Below are 22514 nucleotides of genomic sequence, written 5' to 3'. Positions count from 1 at the left end.
CCTGCTGATCACGCTAAGATAAGGAGAGAAGCCAACACAAACCAGAGCCACAGCATGTTCAGTCCTCAGCCTGTTTGATGCACTTTCCCTCCCTTGAGGCTCTCGGGGCTGTGTTTAGGGGTTAGGGGTCATGCTCTGCGGCTAGGTCAACAACCATTTCTAGGATGTCTTCCTCTGGGTGAGCACTGTAACAACATGGATTGGTCTCAGTCAGTCACACAGAGCTCTTCCGACACCCGAATGCAGGCAGATATGGACCCGCACATTCCTTTCAGCTGGTGATGTAACCATCAGATAAGGTCAGAGCGCAGTGGAGGAGGTCATGGATAATATGTGACTAAGTGCTGCAATCACCCAGCTGAAAGGCACTTTGCAAATGACATGAGGAAAATACATGTGAGAGTGTGTCTGAATGTTACATTCTCACTCTGCAGGTTGTTTAGAAAATCTGAATTTTTCTACTCCTCTGGTTTGATGTGAGGGGAGGTATGTGACGGCCCCTCCTGTCCTTTCCTCTCCTGCAGCCTCTCATTTTCCACTGTTGAATAAACTTAAACTCTCTCTCTCCCTCGCACACACACACACACACACACACACACACACACACACACACACACACACACACACACACACACACACACACACACACACACACACACACACACACACACACACACACACACACAGCACCCTGGCTGCACCATTATACTGGGAAAAAGAACACCCTAAACAGGCACACCCAAATCTCACAACCCTAGCACAACACAAACACACATATACAGGACTAAACATATACACAAACTCTATGCACACTAACACACAGGCACACACAGGCACACACACACACACACACACACACACAAACACGCTGCCCTTCAAATAGTTTTTCGCAGCCTTTTATTTGGCTGCACGCCCGGTGGTTAGAGTGTTTCATTTTTCCCTGTGTATGGAACTGGGCAGCTGTCCAGACAGACACACAAAGAGAATGAGAGGGAGACAGAGGGGGAGAGAGAGAGAGACAGAAGGAGAGTGAGAAACAGGGAGGGGGGGAGAGAAGAGGGGAGGGGGTTAGTAAAAGAATGAGAGGCAGAGAAGAGGACCAGCAGAAAAACATGAAGAGAGGTGCCTAGACCCGTTAAAAACTAGTTCTCTCTGAATCGTTATGACTGATATGATCCCCCCAAACACACAGACACACACACACACATACACACAGATATACACACACACAGACACACACACTCTTTGGCTTTGACACCATGCTGTCTCTCGCTGCCCCTGTGGCCTTGTGTGCTGGCCCCCCCATCTCATCCCTCCTTTTCTTCTTCTTCTTTTCTCTTTTCTGGAGCTGACCATTCTCCCCCTGTGGGAACTACCATCCTCCCCACCTCCCCCTCAGCCCCCTCACCCCTTCTCTCTCCAGCTCCATTCAGTGCGCTGCCTCTCTGTGATCTGGGTTTCTGACAGCTTTGCGTGCACACACACACACACAGACACACACAGACACACACACAGCTCCTCTGCAAACAAACACCATGAATACTAACACGGCTTTGTGTCCGAAGCACTTAAAACAGGGAAGAAGGAGAGGGAGGTGGGGGTGCAGAGAAAAAGGAGGGAAAGCGACGAAGGAGAAAAGAGGCACTGTGTTGATCTTGTGGCCACTCTCACAGACCCCCCCCTCCCTCCACCACCACCACCTCCCATCCCTCTCCACCACCCACCCCTCCATCCCTGTTTCTCGTTCTCTCGTTCTTCCCACCAGTTCTCCCGGGAATAAAGACTTCCATTCATGCGCCTGAGGAGACCCACAGCAGGGGAGAGAAAAGAGGGAGGAGAAGAGGGGGAGGAGGGAGATGTCAAGGTGGGATGACTGGTATTGAGCCCGCTGCCTTAAATGTGTGTGTCAGTTTTTTTCTAATATCACTTAGCATGTGCTAACTTAGCCAACGCTTCACTCTCTCAGTCCTGGCAGCGTGTGTGCCAGCCAAGGCATCTTCTGGGAAAGCTGGGTGGGAAAGTTTGGAAAGTTGGGCTCCATTCAAAACATCCAATCTCAGACTAATGCTGCAATTGCAAAACTATGTGTACAGCCTACAGCCACTATTTAGCAAAACAAAAGGCTTGATTACTTGGAGAAAAAACCCTCTTCCCTTCCCTCTGTTTTGTGCTCACTCTGCTCAGCATTATCGTGTATTTGATCTACAGTACAGCACATTCATCCTTCAAGCAACAGATTTAATGCACAGCAGTAGGTGTCAAGTAAAAAGTTCCCTCCTGCGACCACAGCAGTAATCCTTCAGATTGGAGTGCTCCTAAAGATAGCAGCAAAACACACAAGTGTTCTTGTCACACTCTCTTCAGACACGCTTACATGTAGACGACTCAATCTGAACAAAAGCCTCTGATTGGCTCAACCCAGGCATGTTATTACGGTGCAATTGGAGGTTTTCACCCTCTCAGTAATGACAGACACATTTACATGCTACACAAAGTATACGTCTAATCCCTGCTATTAGCATTAATGGTGCGTGTGCAGGCATATGTGTGAATAGCTCAAAGAACCACATTAGGAGCATTTTTTTCAGAGTGATTATTACAGCGATTATGTCGCAATTGTTCCTTTTATGGACGTGGCCAAACCTCCAGTGGCAGTTTTATGCATTTCAGTCAGCACAAAGAAAATGTACACAGGCATGGAGATTAGCCCCACACACACGCACGCACACACACACATACACAAACTCAGCCAATACAGGATGGAGTGCCTCATAAATACATATAAAGCTGTTCAATCAATGCATTTATTGTGGGATTTAAATGACATACCCATTCATACATGTGCACAACACACAGCACAAAACCAAAGGGACGTGTTTCTCAAAGCACACTGTGCACCATATGAGCCAATCGTACCACTTCAGTCCAACAGGAAACAATTAACAGCCAATGAGCTGCTCTAAATCCTAAGGGATGACTTCCTGTGTGGAATGATGGGTAATTCAAGACAGAAGCTGTGCTGAGATTAAACACTTCCTCTGTGGTAAACAGTGGTGCAGCCAAGCACCACCCGCTGTCAAGTTATTCGGGAATAACTCACTCGTCTGCTTCTTTATAACTGGGCAGTAAGCACTCAGAATCATATCACTTGAACATTTCTGTACAGAAGTAAAGAGTTATATATAATCATGGGGTCTATTCTGCTAAAATCTCTTTTCTTTTCTAAAATGATTTGTTGACAGTATGCAACAACAAACGGCACACAGCACAAATTGACCAAAGTTATATTATGGACACCCTATACTGATGTTAACATGGTCAGTATCAGTATCCATCTCCCTGCTTTTCACTTCCTCCCTTATGCACACTGTTGTTCAACATTTCCACAAAAAAAACATTCTCTAGTATTTCAAAACAATCCCAAGATGGCAAAGAAACTTTTTTTGTTAGGCTAGAGATCCTCGCTTTTATCTGCTGTAAAGGCTAGCTAAGTGGCGGACAACATTAGCTGACAACTGAGTCTTCTTCTTTTGCTCCTGCTGCTTCTTCATCATCTGTCCTCTTCTTGTTTTAATAGCAGATGACAAGCAGCAAAAACAAACTTCTACCAGCCCTTGCTTTGCACCAATTAGTTGCAAAGTAATGCAACTAATGTATCCTACTTTTTAGCATTATATCAACTTTTCATTTTTAAAAAAGATAGTTATAACCAATACTAAAGGCCTAATTAATCATAAATATAAATGCATTTTGTCCACTAAATCTAGAGCTTTCTTGCTCTCAAAAGTGTTCATAAACTTCACATTTTAAAACTCAAAAAGTGCAAAGAAATGCGAGTAATCTTAGCTAACAGAAGCAGGTTGTCCAATATCGGCTCAATTAAATCCATGTTGTGCATCCTTGATTTGACTGTTAGTATGCAAAACAAAGGAAAGAGATTTAAGTCATAAAAAAAGAAGAAATTAAAGGCTGTACAATTATCTCTGTAACAGATCAGATATTAATCCATCATGAATATAAATGCTATCTGTAGTACCGCATGGAAAAATCATTCATACAAAGATGACTGTAAGCTGTTAAGAAGAGACAAGTGACTAACTCAAAGAATGACTCCAGACTTTAAACTTCAACTTAAAATAGTTACAGTTTCATTGTTTAGTCTGTATATTCCTGTGAATATCTCCAGTCCTCAGATGATCTCTAGTTCACAGGAGGCAGAGAGTCACAGTGCTGCTGTAATGACATCCTCAGTGACAGGGAGAATGGGCAAAGTGAGACACAATAGTCTTAACCAATCAGACGGCCCGCCTCCCCTCAGGCCCCCTCGTACCAACAATAACGCCTTTGTATGTGGCTGCACTCCACTCGCACGTTCACACACACACACACACACACACACACACACACACACACACACACACACACACACACACACACACACACACACACACACACACACACACACACACACACACACACACACACACACACACACACTCGAGCAGAGCATCCTACACTTTTTCAGAAAGTCACAAAGGGAGAGAAAGAAGCAGGGCACCAAATCTAGAGCTGCATCAGTACATGTAAATAAACAATGTTAGAATCAGAGTGTCGGTATTCTATCTCTTTGTGTTAGAGTGTGTGTGTGTGTGTGTGTGTTTCCTTCCAGGCTGAGCACATGACTGCAGCTGCCCCCTCGCTCCCTCGCCTCAAACTGGTACCCCTCCTTGTTGTAGGTGAGAGGTCACACGGAGTGGCATTCCTCTCGGTCTGAGAGTGAGCAAGTGAGCGAGCATTACATGGAGCAAAAAGGGGGTTAGAGAAGGGGGGCGGGCAGAAAACTCAGGGGGGGCACAGACGCAGTGGAGCAGGGCAGGTAGAAGATAAGGAGCGCAGGGCGTGAGTACGGGTGAGCATATGTGTGTGTACATGTGCCAAGATGGACAACTAAACAGGAGACTCTTGTGACTCTTCACTGCTTCATAAACACAGCTGTTTGTTTAGTCTGAGCTGACCCAGGGGACAGACACACAGACAGAAGGACAGACAGACACATTTATATCATTTATTCATGTCAGCATTCATACTTAAGAGACAAGGAGCGTAAACAAACAGCAGAACTATGGATGGGTTGTTGTTTTACAGTGTGCTACAAAGACTGGAGAAGTAATAGAGGACTGGGCACAAAGGGACACACTTAGGCACAGGTCAGTGCGGTCCGTGGCAAACTTCTGTTTTTACTGTACCAATACATGTGTAAAGTTAAGAAATGTTTATACCCCATACTGGTGCTTGTGTCTATGATTAAAAAGGTCAAAGACATGAATTACAAATTAAATAACTCTGTGTTTCTAATACTGACTAAAATGTTTACAAAATAAGTATTTGCCTTGCCATCCAATGCACCAATCCAATTTCATGAACAGTTCATTCAAAATATGTCACAGAAACTGTGTGAACAGAGCCTAAATGCTAGCAAACACTGTTTGTGTATCAAGAAATGTTTAATTCTTGGCATTCAAAACATAAAAAACTAAACCAAACCATCTCTAAAAATCACAAAAGTCCAAGGTTTTGTTTTTCTTTTTGGTGCTCAACATCTTTCCGTGTCATTCTCCTTGATCTGCTACACACAGATTCACACACACACACACACACACACACACACACACATTTCTTCTTGCAGGCATGTCCCAGACAGCTGATGGGGCCATCAGATTTCACTGACAAACATACTTACACTTCAAGTGAGACACAGTGAAAGTCAATACTCTGCTGCCTGCTTCTCCTCTCCTCTGATTCGTGTAAACCCACTCCCTGCACCCAGCGTCACCCACTATCCCTGCTGGACCTCTTCTCTGGACCGCAGAATACACTCCTCACATAAACACACAACCCTACACACATGCATACCCACACCGACTAACCACAGGGGCATGATGGAGACACAGCTACAAAGCAGCCACCAGGAGCACATGATCCTGTGACTCAACGTCATCCTCTGTGACCACAAGAAACATCCAACATGGCTGTCCTCCAGATAATAACAGAGTTATGGGAGTCTCATGCTGTGTCCCAAATCACGTACTTCCGCACTTACACTTACTTTTTTGAGTGCATGAGTGCGTTCACACTGACAAAATGGAAAAATGTAATGCACTTTGATTTCTCAGCTGGCACACTCAAATGGTTCAAAAGTTGGGAGTGGAACGCTGGACACTCAATCAATGGTCTACATATTGGCTTCTCAGAGAAAGGGGCAGGAACAGATCAAATGATGAATCATGGATGTTATCAGTGAAGCAGATGAACACCTGTGCATGGTTGTGAAATGCGATCGTAGTTGTGCAAAGCTGCAGTGTTTGATTTGGGACAACACTACCCTGAAAGATTTTGTGTACGCGATTTGGGACAGTCTACACCTGACAAAAAAATCTATTTAGGTCAGAAGATACTTTTTATTCTCTCAACTTAACTACCGATGTTTCCATGATGTTCTTCTCTGTAACTGGGGTTAAATAGCTTTTAATTTACTGAACAAATCAGTTTTGTTTTGTTTTTTGAATACGCTTATGGGTGAGTAAATTGCTGCTAACATTAGTTTGGCCTGTTTGTAGATGCTCTTCTTGACACTGGGTAAGGATTCCTCTATTATTCACTTTAGTTAAACTGAACCTGAGGTCTCCTCTTCTATAAAACAAAATGACAGTATCACACTAGACCGTTACAACTGATACACTAAAGTGGAGATACAAATCCATGAGATAAAAAAATAAATTTTAAGTAGCAGAGAGTGGCATCTGCCTTTGACTTCTCTTATTTTGACGTTATTGTGTGTCATACTGCATGTGCCGAAGATAAAAATTTTGTAGCAAGGATTCAGAACTAGGCTTTTCCACACACACAGACAGAAACCTGGGCAGTCTGCCAAGCTGACTCTTTTAGCGTTTGTCTTTCCTTTTTTATCAATATAAGATCCACTATTAATAAACCAATAAACTTTCTCTCTCAAACACACTTTCTGTAATCCTCATGTAGGCTACACAACAGTGGTAGTTTCTCCAAAGCATTTCTCTAAGCAAGAGGGAGAAAGAGTTCCAAAGTAAAAGCACAAGATCCAAACTATATTGTCTGGACGAGGTACCTCTTACATCCTTTCAAAATAAAAGCATCAATGATAATGAAAACAGGAGAAAAAGAGACCATGGTGTAAAGGGGTAAAATGCAAATGAAATCACTCATGTAATGCATGACCTTAATATAGTAACATGTGCCCAATACCATGAATCTTAATGTTGACTCCTGCTTATTATTACATCTCAGGTAGCTACCCTTTGAAAATAAATATTTTGCCAACACTTTTGCAGGCTCCTTGTTTTCCACTGGCAATATAAGTGCTCTTTTATACCTTCTAAGCCAATTTGACAAAAATTAGCAACCACATCATGTCCATCCAGGTTAATAACTTCAGTTAGTTTTTCTCGGTCTTCTGATCTCACCCAATCACTGGTGGGACTCAAACTCGAGTGGCAGAAAGAAAATAAGGTACTGGAGCATCCTTCGTTGTAACAATGTTCATAGCTGCCCCCTGACAGAGCCATGGCCATTTCTTTAAATGCAGAAGCTGCCTTGGGTCTTCATTAAAATGTAACTTGAGCTAGACCAGCTATTATAGTCTGCCTGCATCTGCCTGAAGAGGGACAGCGACCCACTGGGACTGGACACAATAGTGAATGAATAGGACCTGACCTTTGGGACAGACTGAGAAGATGGTATGTGTGTGTGTCTGATTGAGAAATTAGCTACAGTTCCAACCAAATGGTCGGCACACACACACACACACACACACACACACACACACACACACACACACACTAGAACTCCAAATCCAGCCCTGAGGGTAAGAAAGCAAAGGCCAGACTCCAGTTGTCTCAACCCTGACCCACTCGCACAAACAAACAATTCAATGCACACACACACACACACACACACACACACACACACACACACACACACACACACACACACACACACACACACACACACACACTGATGCACACACAACTGTGGAGTCAAGCTACCAACTCAACGTTTGAATGTCCAGCAGGGTCAAAGTTCAACCCTTCTTCTGCCAGTCTCCCAAGTTCTTTTGTGTGTCTGTGTGTGTGGGTGTGTGTGTGTGTGTGTGTGTGTGTGTGTGTGTGTGTGTGTGTGTGTGTGTAGTGTGTGTGTGAGACTACATATACATGTGCTCACTAGGAGTGACCTTGCAGAGTCATTCATTGTGGATACACTGAAGGACCATTACTACCGCAGAGCTGATTAGGGAGCAATCTTGCTTAGTGTGATGTAGTGTGCGTGTGCGTATGGGTGTGTATGTGTGTGTGTGAGTGTCTGTGAGTGTGTTTTGTTTCCTGTGTGTGTGTTCAGAGTGAAAGACAGATGAACAGATTGTGTTTTGACTCTCTTCAGGTCTCTGAGATACTCAGGAGCAGATCAGAGGTTAGATGCTAGGAGATGTGTGTGAGTGTGATATCGTTGTAGAGTGGGCGTTGGTGTGTATTTCGGGTGTGTATGGGGGTCAGACACAGATGGACAGCTGGTGTTTCAGTGGTGCTAAATCACTCACCCCTCCCCAGTATGCAAGCACATACACACATATACACATGCACAGACACACACACACGTCCCTTCCCCCATCAGCCACAAGGAAACGCCCCTTAAAACATTCCCAGCTCTTACTCTACAAGACTGCTTACTACAGACACACACACAAACATACACACACACATTTAACAAAATAAAAGCATGACTATATTAACCAAGACGATGGAGACTGAGAACTTCCAGTCTGACAGTTTGGTCAGGCTGTATAAGAGGTGAGCATTTCTCATCATACACATTCATAGATCAGTCAAGGATTTTTGAGGATGAGCCCTGTCCCACACTCACACACACACACCCACACACGCTCCCATTTTATGAGCTCATCACGTCCCTTAGGTCACCAACCGCCATCTCAGCCAGGGATAAAAAAGCTCACATCAAAAGGCTAACCATCTCACACACACTCATGTGCACGCCTAGCATGCGCACACACTTGGCGTGGCAACTGTGGCAGCATTAATTTCCTTGTGAATGCACTTGACAAACACATAATAATCCCAGACACTACTGGGAGACCACCAAGCAGTAACTCACACACACACACACACACACACACACACACATACACACAGACACACAGACACACACAGCCAGGGGGACCACCAAGCAGAGGGGCTGTCAAGACAAGATAAGTGTGTGTCTACTGTCAGGGTTTGGAGTGGGCCTACTAATACACACGCACGTATACAGATAGACACACACACAACAACAGAAGCACACAGCCTGGCCTGGACTCCTGGAAAAGCTCTGGCTTATCTCTCCCCACAGATAGTGAAATGGATTAAGAGCCACATTTGGCACGTCCTGAGAACTGGACAGATAACCAGGAAAACACTCTCTCTAACTGCAATCACTGCTCAACATGATTTGTGTGTTTGTGTGTGTCTAAGAGTGTGTGTGTGTGGGAAAGATGCTGGATGCATTTTAGCTTCCATGTGCTCCTGCATGTGTAGGCATTGAACCAGTAACCATGAGTTAATGCGTGCACGCGCGTCTGTGTGTGTGTGGTGTCTGGAGGAGTGATGCAGCGGTTGACCCAAGACCCAATCTGTTAGAACACACACATTCATCTTGCAAACACACACAGCGTGTGCAGACAAAGAGCTGTGTGTAAGGGGACGTTCAGCATGTGTGTGATGTCAGTGAGAGACAGAGAAGGGGAGAGCATCATATCCCGTTTATGTGTGTGCGTGGGTCTGTCCCCTGACACTTGGCGGCTGCTCATTGACCCCCCTGGTTACAGATGACTGCTGTGGAGATGGTTCAGAGGTGAAAGGCATGTTCAGATCTCAGAGTTGTGCCATTTCTCTCTTCTCTTTGGTATGATCAGTGGCCACATCACTCCCTTATTTGATTACTCACTACTCCCTAAGCTCAAGAAACCCAGCTGTCTGATTCATCATCTCTAATGACTGATACTTTCTTTCTCAAAATTTGATTAATTGCATCTTCGTTTCATTTCAATTCAGGATGCAGTTGTGAGCAATGACAATTTTGTTGATGGTTGATTTTAATTTACAAAATAAATTATTTTTTGGCATTATTTCTTTGTTATTCTTGTTTGTCTTCTTGAAATGTCATGTCTAACAAACTGTGTGTTGTTGATCTTTCCAAGAGACGATATTTTACTCCCATGCTGCAACCCTTAAAGCAAGCCAGTGTTTGTCCAACAGGTGACTTTTTTTGCCAGTCAAAACACCTCTAATCAGCTGTTGAATAGACAAGTTTTCTGGTATCGAATCAACACAATACATAGATGACAATAATAATATAATTGTAGTCTTTCTTTATAAAGTGGTTTGGGAAAAAGTTGAGATGTCAGATCCCCTGATCAAATCCTAAAAACTGACTTACATATGAAGTGCATTTTTGGGGGAAAACATGGCTCTTGATATAGCCTGTAGATTCAACTTTTTTTCATGGTCTAGTATTAAAAAAGCAAACTAAAAAATGCAAAAATTGTAAATATAAAAAAATCACTATTTAAATCGAACCGACACCCCAAAAGTCAGGAGAAACACATATTGTCCCAGTCCTGTGTACTGATGCCAGTCAACCTGGTAAACACCAACACCAATAGTGCACTGATGCTGAGGCCCAATGTTTTAGTGTTTACTGTTGTTTCTGCTTCAAAAGCATTGTAGTTGCTACCAAATTGGCCAGCCTATGCTCCAATCCTGTACCATAATTTAATAACCTCACCAAAAATCTACATCAACTAATTAGCTACTGTTAAAAGAACATGAACGTCTTGGGGCTGGTGCATATTGTAGCAATGTTAGTAAAGTCATCAGTTGGTGTTTTTTTCACTGAAATTATGCATGTGTTTTAGTTTTATTATGTATGTTATATGTTGTTTCTCATGTTAAATCTGTTGAAAAAACTTATATACTATTAAACTATATATCTAACACGTTATATATTACAACACTAGGCACTTAAGAGAGTAAAAAGGTTGGTTGTACGAGTAGTACTAGATATGAGGTGAATACAGCGGGATCTTTGAATGAGCATGTGTTAAAACCCGTACTTTTTATTTCACCTTTGAAAGAACCAAATCTACCTCACTGCCTTATGTTGGTGTTACTGTTGGCTGTCAGAAATGTACATTATCTCTCTCTGTATTTGGTGCACTCAGAAAATGGTGATTCCTAATTCAACTATTGCTAAAAGGGAGTTATGCCAGTTCCTCACATGGATAACGGAAAGTTTGTCAGAACAAAAGTTAAAGAAGAGAAGAAAAGAGGAGCTGTGACAGCTGAGTTTCATTCTGCAACAAAAGAATGGTTTAAAAAAACACCATGTCCATGTCTTTCTTTGCTCCCTTCTCCGTGTTTGCCTTCTTATCTGCCTGTCTACTTCTCCCCTTCTTCGTCTATTAGAGTCAAATCTTTGTCTTAATGGGCATCTATTGTATCCTGCCTTTACCCCCCCTCTATTCATCGGACTACCACACGCACATACACACTCCCTCTGAGGGGGCCCCTTAACCAGGCTCTCCATATGCCTGACCCCCACCTCTTTTCTTCTCCTCCTCTTTCCTCCACAACCCCCGACTCCTCTCTCCCCCCCCCGTCTCCTGCTCACACTCTGGCTTCTGCTCTGCTGCCCCACGCTGCCATCTGCCACAAGACAACAGAGGCTGAAAGAGGGAGGAAGAGGAAAAAAAGAAGGGTGAAAAAAAGCGAGTGAAAAGAGGAAGACACGAGGGAAGAAAAGAGTGGGGAGGAAAAGTGGAGTAAGAGCGACAGATAACAGATAAAAGATAAAGAGAGAAAGAGGGAGAGAGTAGATGTGGACACAATATAGCAGAGCGGCTGTCCATCTGCTCTTCCTCTCGCCTCCCCCCTCCCCTCCTGACACACAGCCTCACACACACACCACAAAGAGAGTATTTAACCTCAACACACACGCAGGCACACACACATATGAGAGGTAGACAGAGAGCAGCCTAGCCTCTCTCTTTAACCCGTTCTTCTCCACTGAGCTCGCCTGTATTACACCCTTGGGGTGGCAGGTGATGGCTGGATGGAGGGAAAGGATGCAGGAGGGGGAGCAAGGGGGAGAGGGAGGGGTGGGGGTGTGATTGAGGGACAGCACGTAGGGGATGAAGGATTGAAAGTGATCTGAATCAACACCAACACATCCTCCACCCCCTCCCCTCCCCAAACCTCAAACCTCAATAGAGAGCAGCTTGCTTTCCTTGTCACTATGACAACCTCTGTCAATCATACTGTAACAAGGGGACCAATGGCTGGATTGGGGATGGGTGCCCCCAATTTAGAGTGTCAGCTAAGTTGTGGATATAATCACCCTTGAATAGTTGACTGTATGGTAAAAATCTAAATCCTGCAGATGCCTCGCTAAAATTGTGGCTGCCAGGATCCTTAAAATGTCAAAGTCTTGCATAATGAGTCACTATTTTAATTGTTTAAAACACCAGATATACATTTTGACTGGCAACACACCTGATGATTTTAAGCCACATTAATGGCCCAATCTAACACTCCTAGTGATCAAAAGGCCGTGTTCTGATTCAGGCTCCACATAACTGATTATTTGTCCAAATAATCCTCAAATATGTTGAGTCAATATGACTACTTGACTACATTAATATTAACAATTTCTGGACTTCTAATGAAATACCTGCAATAGTCAAAGAAAGCAGCTGACTGGGAAGTGTCATCGGCTTGTTGTTACAGCTCAGGAGCATAGCAGGGAATGTAGACAAAACTGTACCCACAATTTTAACATCAGTAAAGAGCCAAAAGTTGTCCAGAGTGTTCTCAGCTTAATGTAAAAATACACTGGTTACTTTTCATTTAGTACGTTTAGAGCATAGTCTATCTTTCACCCTTAATAGTTGATACTTCAGTTCTTCTGTATGAGTCTGAAGACAGCTATAAAGAATGTGTAATACATTCATACACTGCTGGTCAATGAGACTATGGGGAGCTTTACTGACTCTATGAGCTGTATGCAGCCTGTAATTGGCAAACTAATGTCTCATTTTATAGACATCATATCTTATAGAAAATTGGATGTCTAATATGATACATTATCCATGATCTGGCTATCTAAGGCTGTGCTATTGGTAAAAGTAACAATAATTCAGGGCTTTGTACTCACAAGCTTTCTTGAATCTGAGTGAAAATCATAGGACGGAAGCATAACAGCAAAAAACAGCTCAGCATCACGTTGACAACACGACACCTTTGCTCCTGCTGGGCCTGTCGAGCTTTAAGACATGGAGATGGCTGTCATGTTTGGACACACAAGCACACACACAGACACCAGACTGTGTAGGTCAACACACCCTGCAAACACAGGATTCCCCAAAGGACCTGTACCAACACAGTGTCACACACAACTAACACCAGTTTACAGAGTGTGATGGCTGAGAGGGGGTAAAGGGAGTACAACACAAAAGGGCTGATTTTATCATAACAGACGAAAGGAAAAGAAAGGAAAGGAAAGGAAAGGAAAGGAAAGGAAAGGAAAGAAAAGAAAAGGAGAGTGGAAAGGTCTCTGTGTATATGACCACAAATGGAGAGAGCAGACACCAGCTGTCACTTGCTTATGTCAGCCCTATTCTCAGCTCCTATGTGAATGTGTGTGTGTGAATGTGTGTGTGTGTGTGTGTGCATGCGTGTGTGTGTGTGTGTGTGTGTGTGTGTGTGTGTGTGTGTGTGTGTGTGTGTGTGTGTGTGTGTGTGTGTGTGTGTGTGTGTGTGTGTGTGTAAAACTGTGTGATCTCAGCTAGCCATGACTGGTTTCAATTACACAGCAAACTTTGACCCTGTGCAGCCAAGCAGGGAAACAAGCTACTGAGCGAGAGGTACAGTGAGAGGTGCAGAGCATAAGAGAGGCGGGGTTAAGTTCAGAGATGTTTAACTGGTAAGACCTCCACAGAGTTTTTCATTGTGTAAAGACTAAAACTTGTAAAATAATAAATAAAATCATTTCAAAGACATCATTCTGCACACGTTACAAAAGGGAATATGACTAGCTTCACCTCAGGATTGCACTTACTCTTTTTCTCGGAGGTCCTCGTTCCTCATCTTTTTGGCCCCGCCCTGCTGTTGCCCCGCCTCCTGTCCGCCCCTGTCGCCCCCCTTTTCCATCACCAACTGGGGGTCTGATGGTCATCCTGATTTCAGGTGGACAAATGTAGTTCTCCAGATTCTTGGGGGGCTTCTTGGTGCGCTTGGTCGTCTGGATCTTTAGCTTTAGACTTCCTTCCTGGAAACTTGCTTCCTTGATGGAGAACTCCTGCTCCTCTAGAAGCCCCTCCCCTTGCTCCTCTAGCCCCTCCCCTTCACTGACGGCACCATTAATCACATCATCACCACGCGCCAAACCCATGTCCCCTGCTCCCTGCTGGTCCCCTTCATTTGGCCCCACCCTGCCTCCCTGTAACTCCGCCTCTTTGGGTCGGGCCGAGCCAACAAGATCCCTTGGCTCCATCCACACTCCCGCCTGAGCCAATCAGGATGGGGGAAGCTGTGGTAGCCAGCCAATTGGTAAGGTGAAGAAAAGTAGTCAGTCGGGCTGGTTGCTTGTTGTCAATCAGCTACTGGGGTTGGGTTGGTTGTCCCGCAGGAACACGGCGAAGCCAGGGACAGTCTGCAGAGAGAGCAGGTGAAGGACATGATTAGGGAAAAAAAACAAAAAAAAGAGTCCTGTCATCTCTTTAGCTTCCACTGCAGTGCAAGCTTTCAGCACAGGCCTGTCTGCTGTCATCAACATCATTAGCTGCCTGTTATGTATGAAGACAAACACACAAGCTGCACAGAGCTGTGGAGGCATGCCGCCACACTTATTTGCATTCTGAACCCTCGCAAAAACAAACTCTGTTTTGACACCCACTTGCCTTCCTCTCTTCCTACTCTCTTCTTCACTCACTCTTTGCTAATCTCCTCTCCCTCCCCTGTCCCTCACTCTATCCCCAGGATGGATCTGAAGTAGAGCCGTGCAGACACCAGAGTGATCAGCGCAAAATAAGACATTCCTTTTCTCTGCTCTAAAACCAGGCTGAAGTTAGCCTGAGGACACAAGAAGCTGACTTCTGTTTTTTTTTTATCTTTTTCTTTTCAGCAGAGCAGAGAGGCAAAGGAGGGAGGGAGGGAATCACACACATGGGGAGAAGTGGAGGCAGCAGAGAAAGACGGAGGGAAGGAATCTAAATTCTTTCCCCAGATGTGGTTTACGAGCTGGTCTGGAAAAACTAGCGTCTGAACTGTTTTACACATGCATGAAGTGGCACTGATACACACAGGCATGAAGCACAGCATACAGTTATGCACATAAATACTCAGAAATAACGGTGTTGCTGTCACTTGGTTCAGTTTTACTCCTGCTGCTGTTTGTGTGTTCTAGAGAAAAGATTGGGTCAACCATTTATCAGAAACTTGATTTTCCTTTTTCCTTTTTGGACCACTGCACATGCAGACGCAGATTTATAGGACATAACTCCATCAGTACACACAGTGACATATGCATTCACTCAGGCTTACTTCCACATAAACAAAAGGCAACCCAAACAAACACTGGACTACACTTCTCACTGCAGCTCCAGGGAATCCCATCAGTCAATATGACATGAGGCATGACTGAGCTGGAAGAGGGGAATGCCGTCTAACTCACTGAGCTCAGACCGACACCATTTTCACTGATGTGAACCTAGACTGGACCACTACCTGCAGACATGACTCAAATAAAAGCTTACAGCCTGCTGCAGATTTACAAGGACCTGAGAGCACAAAAGGTTTACAGCACATAAACCTGTATACGGTATTACCCAACCTGATGGGGGGAATATAGAATTACCCACCCTTTACCCTTCGCTAATACCCGTTCTGACATGGTTACTACTGCTGGTATTTTACACTAGCTGTGTGTGTGCGTGTGCGTGTGCGTGTGCGTGTGTGTGTGCGTGTGTGTGTGTGTGTGTGTGTGTGTGTGTGTGTGTGTGTGTGTGTGTGTGTTTCTACTGTACCAGCCTACGCTACTGTACAAACAGCTGATCCCCTTCATAATACCTCACAACACATGCTATGCCTGCTTATCCTTTAAGGTCCCCGGGGGCTGGATAAACTGAGCTTGGCGCAACACGGACAGGTTGCCAGTCACTCAGACTGACACATTAATACTCACATCCACACCAACAGTAGTTACATATTAACCCAAAGTGTTGTCTCTGAGCATTTGGAGGAACTAGAAAGTAGAAAGTGAACCTCCCCGCTGTGCTGTGCTGACCAGTTCAACCCCTGTACTTACAGTGTGATTGAATAATCATAATCCACAGCAGTCCAAGACTGCACACAAACAACATTTAACCCTGAGGTTAAAGTTTTTCTTCTGCTATTGCAAGATTATATTAAAAGGGAAAAGATCTGTGTCTACGCCTCTTTATCCTTAGCCCTAAGTTTTCTGATCTAAAGCCTCAGCCTCTTGAAGGTGACTCATGCTGGGTTATGGATGCAGGTTTTGGTAACCGCATGCTGGTTGAGCATGTGAAAGGCTTAAAAAGACCAAATTGTGGTTTGGCATGTTTAAGTTTATCAACTTAATGTTTTTCCATTACCAAAGTCTAGTTGGATTAATTGCATTACATTTTCCAAAGCATAAAAACATTCTCATACAGGAGTTACTGATTTTGATTTAATGACCAAGGTATGAAATGGAAGTTGCTTGAGTCTATTTTGCTCTCATATAGCAGTCACATTGTTGTCTCACGGTTACACATCTCTGAGGAGGTACTGTTATAAAGATGAATCCTTCTTATTGCCTCAAGGAACTCTTCCAACTCAACTTTCAAACTGCCTTGCAATGACCTTCATAAATGGAGTAAACTTCCAAATTCCTCTCAGTCTCTAAAAACGTCTCTTATTTGATTTTTTCTGTTTGATTTAAAGACAAAGATTGTGAGTGCCATGCTTTTGACAGCTTAAAATCCCAGACGTCAGAGCTTGCTCAATTAAAGTCTTCCATTCGTAAAAGTCTTTAAAAGAGATGCTACTGCTGCATAACCACAAGATGATAAGGGTTACACCAATCAGCAGAAATGACATGTAAAAAAGGATAATCTGAGGACAGTCTGCAAAATTATTTTTATATTGAATGGAAAATACTTATGAATTGGATGCTACAAAATCAGTTGAAAACATCCAGTTTGCTTGGAGAATTTGGCAGAGTTTACGTTTAGCGATGGCAAAATCATGACACTAGCCTCTCCTTATAACTTTTATGTATTCCGAGTTTTAGAGGCTGTAACAAATGACAGCAAGTTCAGGCTCTGTCTCTGATCATACAGTGCCCACATGACCTTTTTTGGTACTCCAGGATCCTCCCAGTCCCTAATGTCAGCGCGGTGACTCTGCCTCATGGCATGTGTGAAAGCCACCCTGTGTCATGTGACTGGAGGACAATGACAGGAAAAAGAGACAGCTGCCAACCCCAACATCATACACACGTACACACGTGAAAAAAAAGGACGCCAATCCACTCTTGGTGGTGCTCTTGAGACTCCTCTCTCAGCTGTTTGACAACAAAATGGCGTCATATATTAGTACAATCCTCGGTCTGGGCCATTACTGTTTAAACTACTTAGCCTTGTCATGACTACTTCTCCTGCCCCCCTGCTCGGTGCCCTAAGCTGTGTTAGTTCTCTGTTAGCTGAGAGTTTATGTAAGACTGACCCCTCCTCGGGCCTCACTTGCCCAGCCTGAGCCTCCCTGTCTCCTCTCTCCTCTCCCTCTCTCAAGCTCTTACACACACATACACCTCGAGCAGCCTCAGACAGCAGGCTGATTGTAAGAGGCCAGACTCGCTGCATAAATAGCTTTATTATGTTCTCAAAAACCTAGCAGCTCTAACAGGCAGCTTCCCTCTCAAATAGCATAAGGTCGCTCCCTGTGCTGGATGTGAGAGGCTGTGAATGAGACACTTTGCCTCGTCCTTTGAAAACAATTATGTTAAAGCATTGATAATGGAGTACAGACGGACAGAGCAGAGATGGTGAATGATATGGACACACAGACAAAACAGAGGTAGACTGCCTGTGTTTATGTGTGTGTGTGAGAGACAGGGAGAGAGAGAGGGATGGCAGCAGAAACACAACCTTTTAAGGCTGCATACCCAGCAGCCCAGTGCCTGAGGTGGACTCACAAATAGCTCATACACACATGCAGACAGATGCTCATACACACTCATACACACACATCCAAAAGCACAGCAAACGCCTGTGTGATTGCGCAAGGTGAAGAGTCTTTTTTTCTCCTCTCCTTTGATGTGAGAGTGGAGTAGAGGCTCGACCAGCCCTGGCAGAGGATGAGTATCTCAGAGGGATGATGAACATTGTCTCTCTGCCATTTTCACTTCTCATTTATCTTTTTTTCTCTTTCATTCCAGCCCTTTAGTTAAGAGGCAATCACCAATGTTTCAAGAAGAATCCGGTCTTTGGTTGCAGACGTATAAAAAGGCATGGCCCCTGACTCAGAGTCTATCAGTCTTCTGCCTCAGAGCGGGACAAGGTGAAGAGAACATGTTTTACCTGCCATATCAAAAACAGGATCTGTTTTTCAGGTTAATAAACTCCTCTTTTCACTGCTTGACATGGAAGTCACAGGCATGTACTCAGCTAGAAGGGCAATCATAAAGAAGCATGTGTGGCAGCTGTAATACAAAATGATGGCCTTGTGCAGTTAAGCATGCACACACACACACACACACACACACACACACACACACACACACACACACACACACACACACACACACACACACACACGCACACACACACACACACACACACACACACTCCTCTGGATGAACCATATGCCAGGTAGTACTAAAACCATCCTAATCTAACTACCTCTGCACAAGCAGATGAATGTTAAACCATTTTAACTGCAGCAGAAGCCACAAAATGGCTGTCAGCAAAAAAACACCTCCCCTTCTCCCCAACTGTCTTCCTCCTTCCCCTCAACTCACCCCCTCCCCCCTCCAACCTCTGTTCTCTCCCCTCTTCTCTCTGCTACCTCTTTCCTTTCCCCTCTCCCTCCCTCTCTCACTCTTTCTGTGCGCTCTGCCAAAAGGTGCTCCAGTGCTGATATTCCGTTAAGAGTGCCTGCCAACAGTTAGATTTGTCCTTGGATCCCGTTCACATTCCCTCCTCCCCCTCTCTGTGATCCTGTTTCGGCCCGAGGTATCCAACTCAGAAGGGGGATACACCTAATCGATTTCTCACGCTTTAATTTAAAGGTGGCATGGGCATCTCATTACCTAATAGGGGGTTTTTAATTGCCTGCCTTATACTTCTATGCCACAAAAATGCTGCCAGAGTTTCCACTTCAAACCCCCAAAACCTGTTAACAAGACAAGATCGATGGTTTCAATCACCTCTATTATCCATCCCTCAACCCAATTTCTCTCCACCTGGTCACACACTTCTCTTAAATTGCCTCTATATTGAAGTCCTTTCTCTTTGTTTTCATTCAGTACCCATTTCATCGCCTTCTTTCCCATATATCCTACAGACCTGACCATGTTTCCACACTCTCTCTGACTCATTCAGGCTTGTCTATTTATCTTGTGGTCCTGTGGTTGTGACTTGGGTTTCTGGAGGCTACTGATAACAGCAGCATAGTGCAATTCATTTCCAGCTCTCACCTTCATGCACTTTTGGCAACTGTTTCCGACTTGCAATTGAGTGATCAGCTATTGATAAATGTAACCACAGTAGAGTAATACTGGCTTTCAACAGCCCAACCATGTGTAATATGGGAGACAAATTTGTGTATATCAGTCAGGGATGCTCTGCTACCATTTTTCCTTCCATTACCTTGACTTTGGAGTGCACTAAAATACAGATAGCGGTTGAGAACCAGCGTTAGATAGCTTTAACCTACATTACAGCACCATACTGTAGTTTTTTCTTCTTTTTTGAGCTATCAGACCATTACATAGGCTGCCATGCTTGTCAGTATTAGGCAACAGATTTTTGGCAGTTTTGGAGTTTGATACCAATATTGCTATTGGGTAGGATTGGCTATATTAGTACTAGAAGCACTATTGGTATTGGAATAACTCTGTTCAACTTTACAGAAGAAGCCAGAAAAATAAAGGTGTGAAGTGAGACATACTCCTTGCATACCAAGTGTGTTCTAGCACAAAACTTCCACTGCACTTTTCCCTTAACATTTGTCCCTCTCCAGCTTCTGTAATTTAACCAGCACAGGTTACAAAGCCACGTTCAGTCTCTGAATAATCTAACATTTGAATGGTTACAGGTAAACATGACCAAGCTTATGACAGACTGAGATACTCATAACCATGTGTCTGCATGCTGCATGTCATAGACTGCTCCACTGTGTGATGGACTATCGATGTCAGTGAAGAAGCAGGAGGTCCACTCCGATAGAAAAACATTGGAGCTGAGCGCTCGAGCGGCAGTGTTTGAGCTGCCTCTTGATCAATGTGTAGTGGACACTTTATCCCATTGACCTAATTAGCTGTTTTATTTTACCGCCACCTAATTAACAAGGTATTACACACACTAATAATAGCTGGAGCCCGAGTGCTAGCGCATTGTTTGGGATGGTCTGTGAGTACGTGCGAGACTGTGCGCGTGATGGACTGAGTATGTTGGCGCGTGCGTGTGCTAAGTCGAATTTGTTGGCATGTGACTGGAAGAAATTTCCGAAATTTTATGTTGTTAACTGAGTAAAAGGTGACCAATGTGGGATACAAATAATACATATGTTCGGTAAGCATGTAAAAGCGAACATGTAAAGCAGACGCACAGCAACACATTCATAAAAACATGAAAACATTTAAAGCAGAGGTGTATTCAGGTGTGGAATGTGGCCAGTCAACCGGGACTACTTACCCATGTCTAATGTTGTCACACACTCGGCTCTAACGTGTAAATATTTTATCAAGATCATTTACAATCCATTTAGACACATTTTACACAAGCGACGGATGGGATGACAGCCTCCCGGGGAGCTGTCAAACGGTGCCACAGAATATGCAGATATTGTTTTTGACAGAAAACCCCGAGGAAAATGGCGTCAACGGGGCTTTGGGAAAGAAAAAAAAAAGCGAAAATAGGTTTTGCAGCCGATATGATGACAAGGGCGAGAAAGGTAGCCTCACAGGGAGCAAAAAATCCAATAGGAAACTTGGCTCTTGTGTCCAAATCCAGTCAGAAAAGAGATCTTTGGAAGCTCCGGCGGATTGACTCGTGTTGCAGATCCGCGGAGATGCAGAGAGTCTCCGGTGCCCTGCAGGATCGCTGGTCACTCGGGGAGCTGCACAGTGCTCCGATCCCTCGCAAATCCGCTACTCGGCTCGGGGTAGGAGAAGGAGGGGGGACTAGGACTATTACTGCAGTCAAAACAAGCCCGCATTCGACTACAAGCCCAAATCCAGCGGGAAAATGTCAGAGACAAGACCGCGCTTTCCTCCGTCACTACACGAGAGCAGGGATCCGAGGAAGGAGACGGTGGGTTAGGTTGCTTTCCTTCGCCTTTTGCATCGGATCAGGGTCTCCCTGCGTCCCCCTCTCTCTCTCTCTGCTTTTCGAAACGGTGAATGTCAGGTCCCGGAGCCTGGTGTCTGGTAATGATCTCACCCAGCAGACTGAGAGCTCTGACCGAGCAGATCAGGGGAAGAGGAGAGGAAAGAGGAGGAGCGACATCGCCTCCACCTGGCAGCGCGGACGCTTAACGTGTCTCCTTTTGCCACCTTCCCATAATTCCCAGGGCTTTTTTTCCTACGGGACTTTAGCGCAAGGTGGGAAAGCAACATCTGGCATAAAGATTGTTGTTTGGACAGTCATTGGGACACTAGTAGGACATTGTGATATGGTGTATTTTGCCAACAGGTCCAAACACAAGCATGCATACACTTTTGCTGAGTCTGGCTCCGAAATAGTTTATGCATTGCATGAGAATGAAAATTGAAATAAACATTTTGTGCTTTTAGATGAATGCTTAATAAATTTTCTGAGTCTAAGAATGACACATCCCTACCAAATTATTCAAATGAAATAGTTTATTAGAGTTCAATGTTTCAATTAAGCACACACATAAGTAGAGGAAAGTTTAAGTTACCTTAAAGGAAAAAAAAAAATGGGGGGAAGTTAAGCGTTTCTGTTTACCATCCAAAGATTTGGAAGTTTCCCTGCCAAAAAGCATAATCACTAACAGCACACAACTATCATTTACAAAAACCTTTTTATAAAAAGAAAATTTTTTTAATGTACTTGTTAAATGTTGAATTCATAAAACATATGCAATTGTATGTTGCAGTCACTGTGTTTTAAGATGATATGTCTATGA

The 22514-nt window shown here is 44.1% G+C and overlaps 1 protein-coding gene across 1 annotated transcript in view; it reads right to left on the bottom strand.

Annotated features, from left to right (window-relative positions):
- setbp1 (SET binding protein 1) overlaps positions 1-21870 on the bottom strand; it is a 37683-nt gene extending 15813 nt beyond the window's left edge. Inside the window, exons 1-2 of the mRNA XM_074669902.1 lie at positions 21059-21870; positions 14200-14793 (exon numbers count right to left, since the gene is read on the bottom strand). Coding sequence (XP_074526003.1) covers positions 14200-14634 — 435 coding nt within the window. The 5' untranslated portion in view covers positions 14635-14793; positions 21059-21870. The remainder of the gene's footprint in view (positions 1-14199; positions 14794-21058) is intronic.
- Positions 21871-22514: the final 644 nt, after the last annotated feature.

The sequence above is a fragment of the Halichoeres trimaculatus genome, unplaced genomic scaffold (assembly GCF_033239565.1).
Source record: "Halichoeres trimaculatus isolate MK-OKI-2021-1 unplaced genomic scaffold, fHalTri1.1 fHalTri1_scaffold_5, whole genome shotgun sequence".
Classification (NCBI taxonomy): Eukaryota; Metazoa; Chordata; class Actinopteri; order Labriformes; family Labridae; genus Halichoeres; species Halichoeres trimaculatus.
The sequence above is the reverse complement of the archived record's forward strand: the minus strand, read 5'-3'. Positions and strand labels throughout refer to the sequence as shown.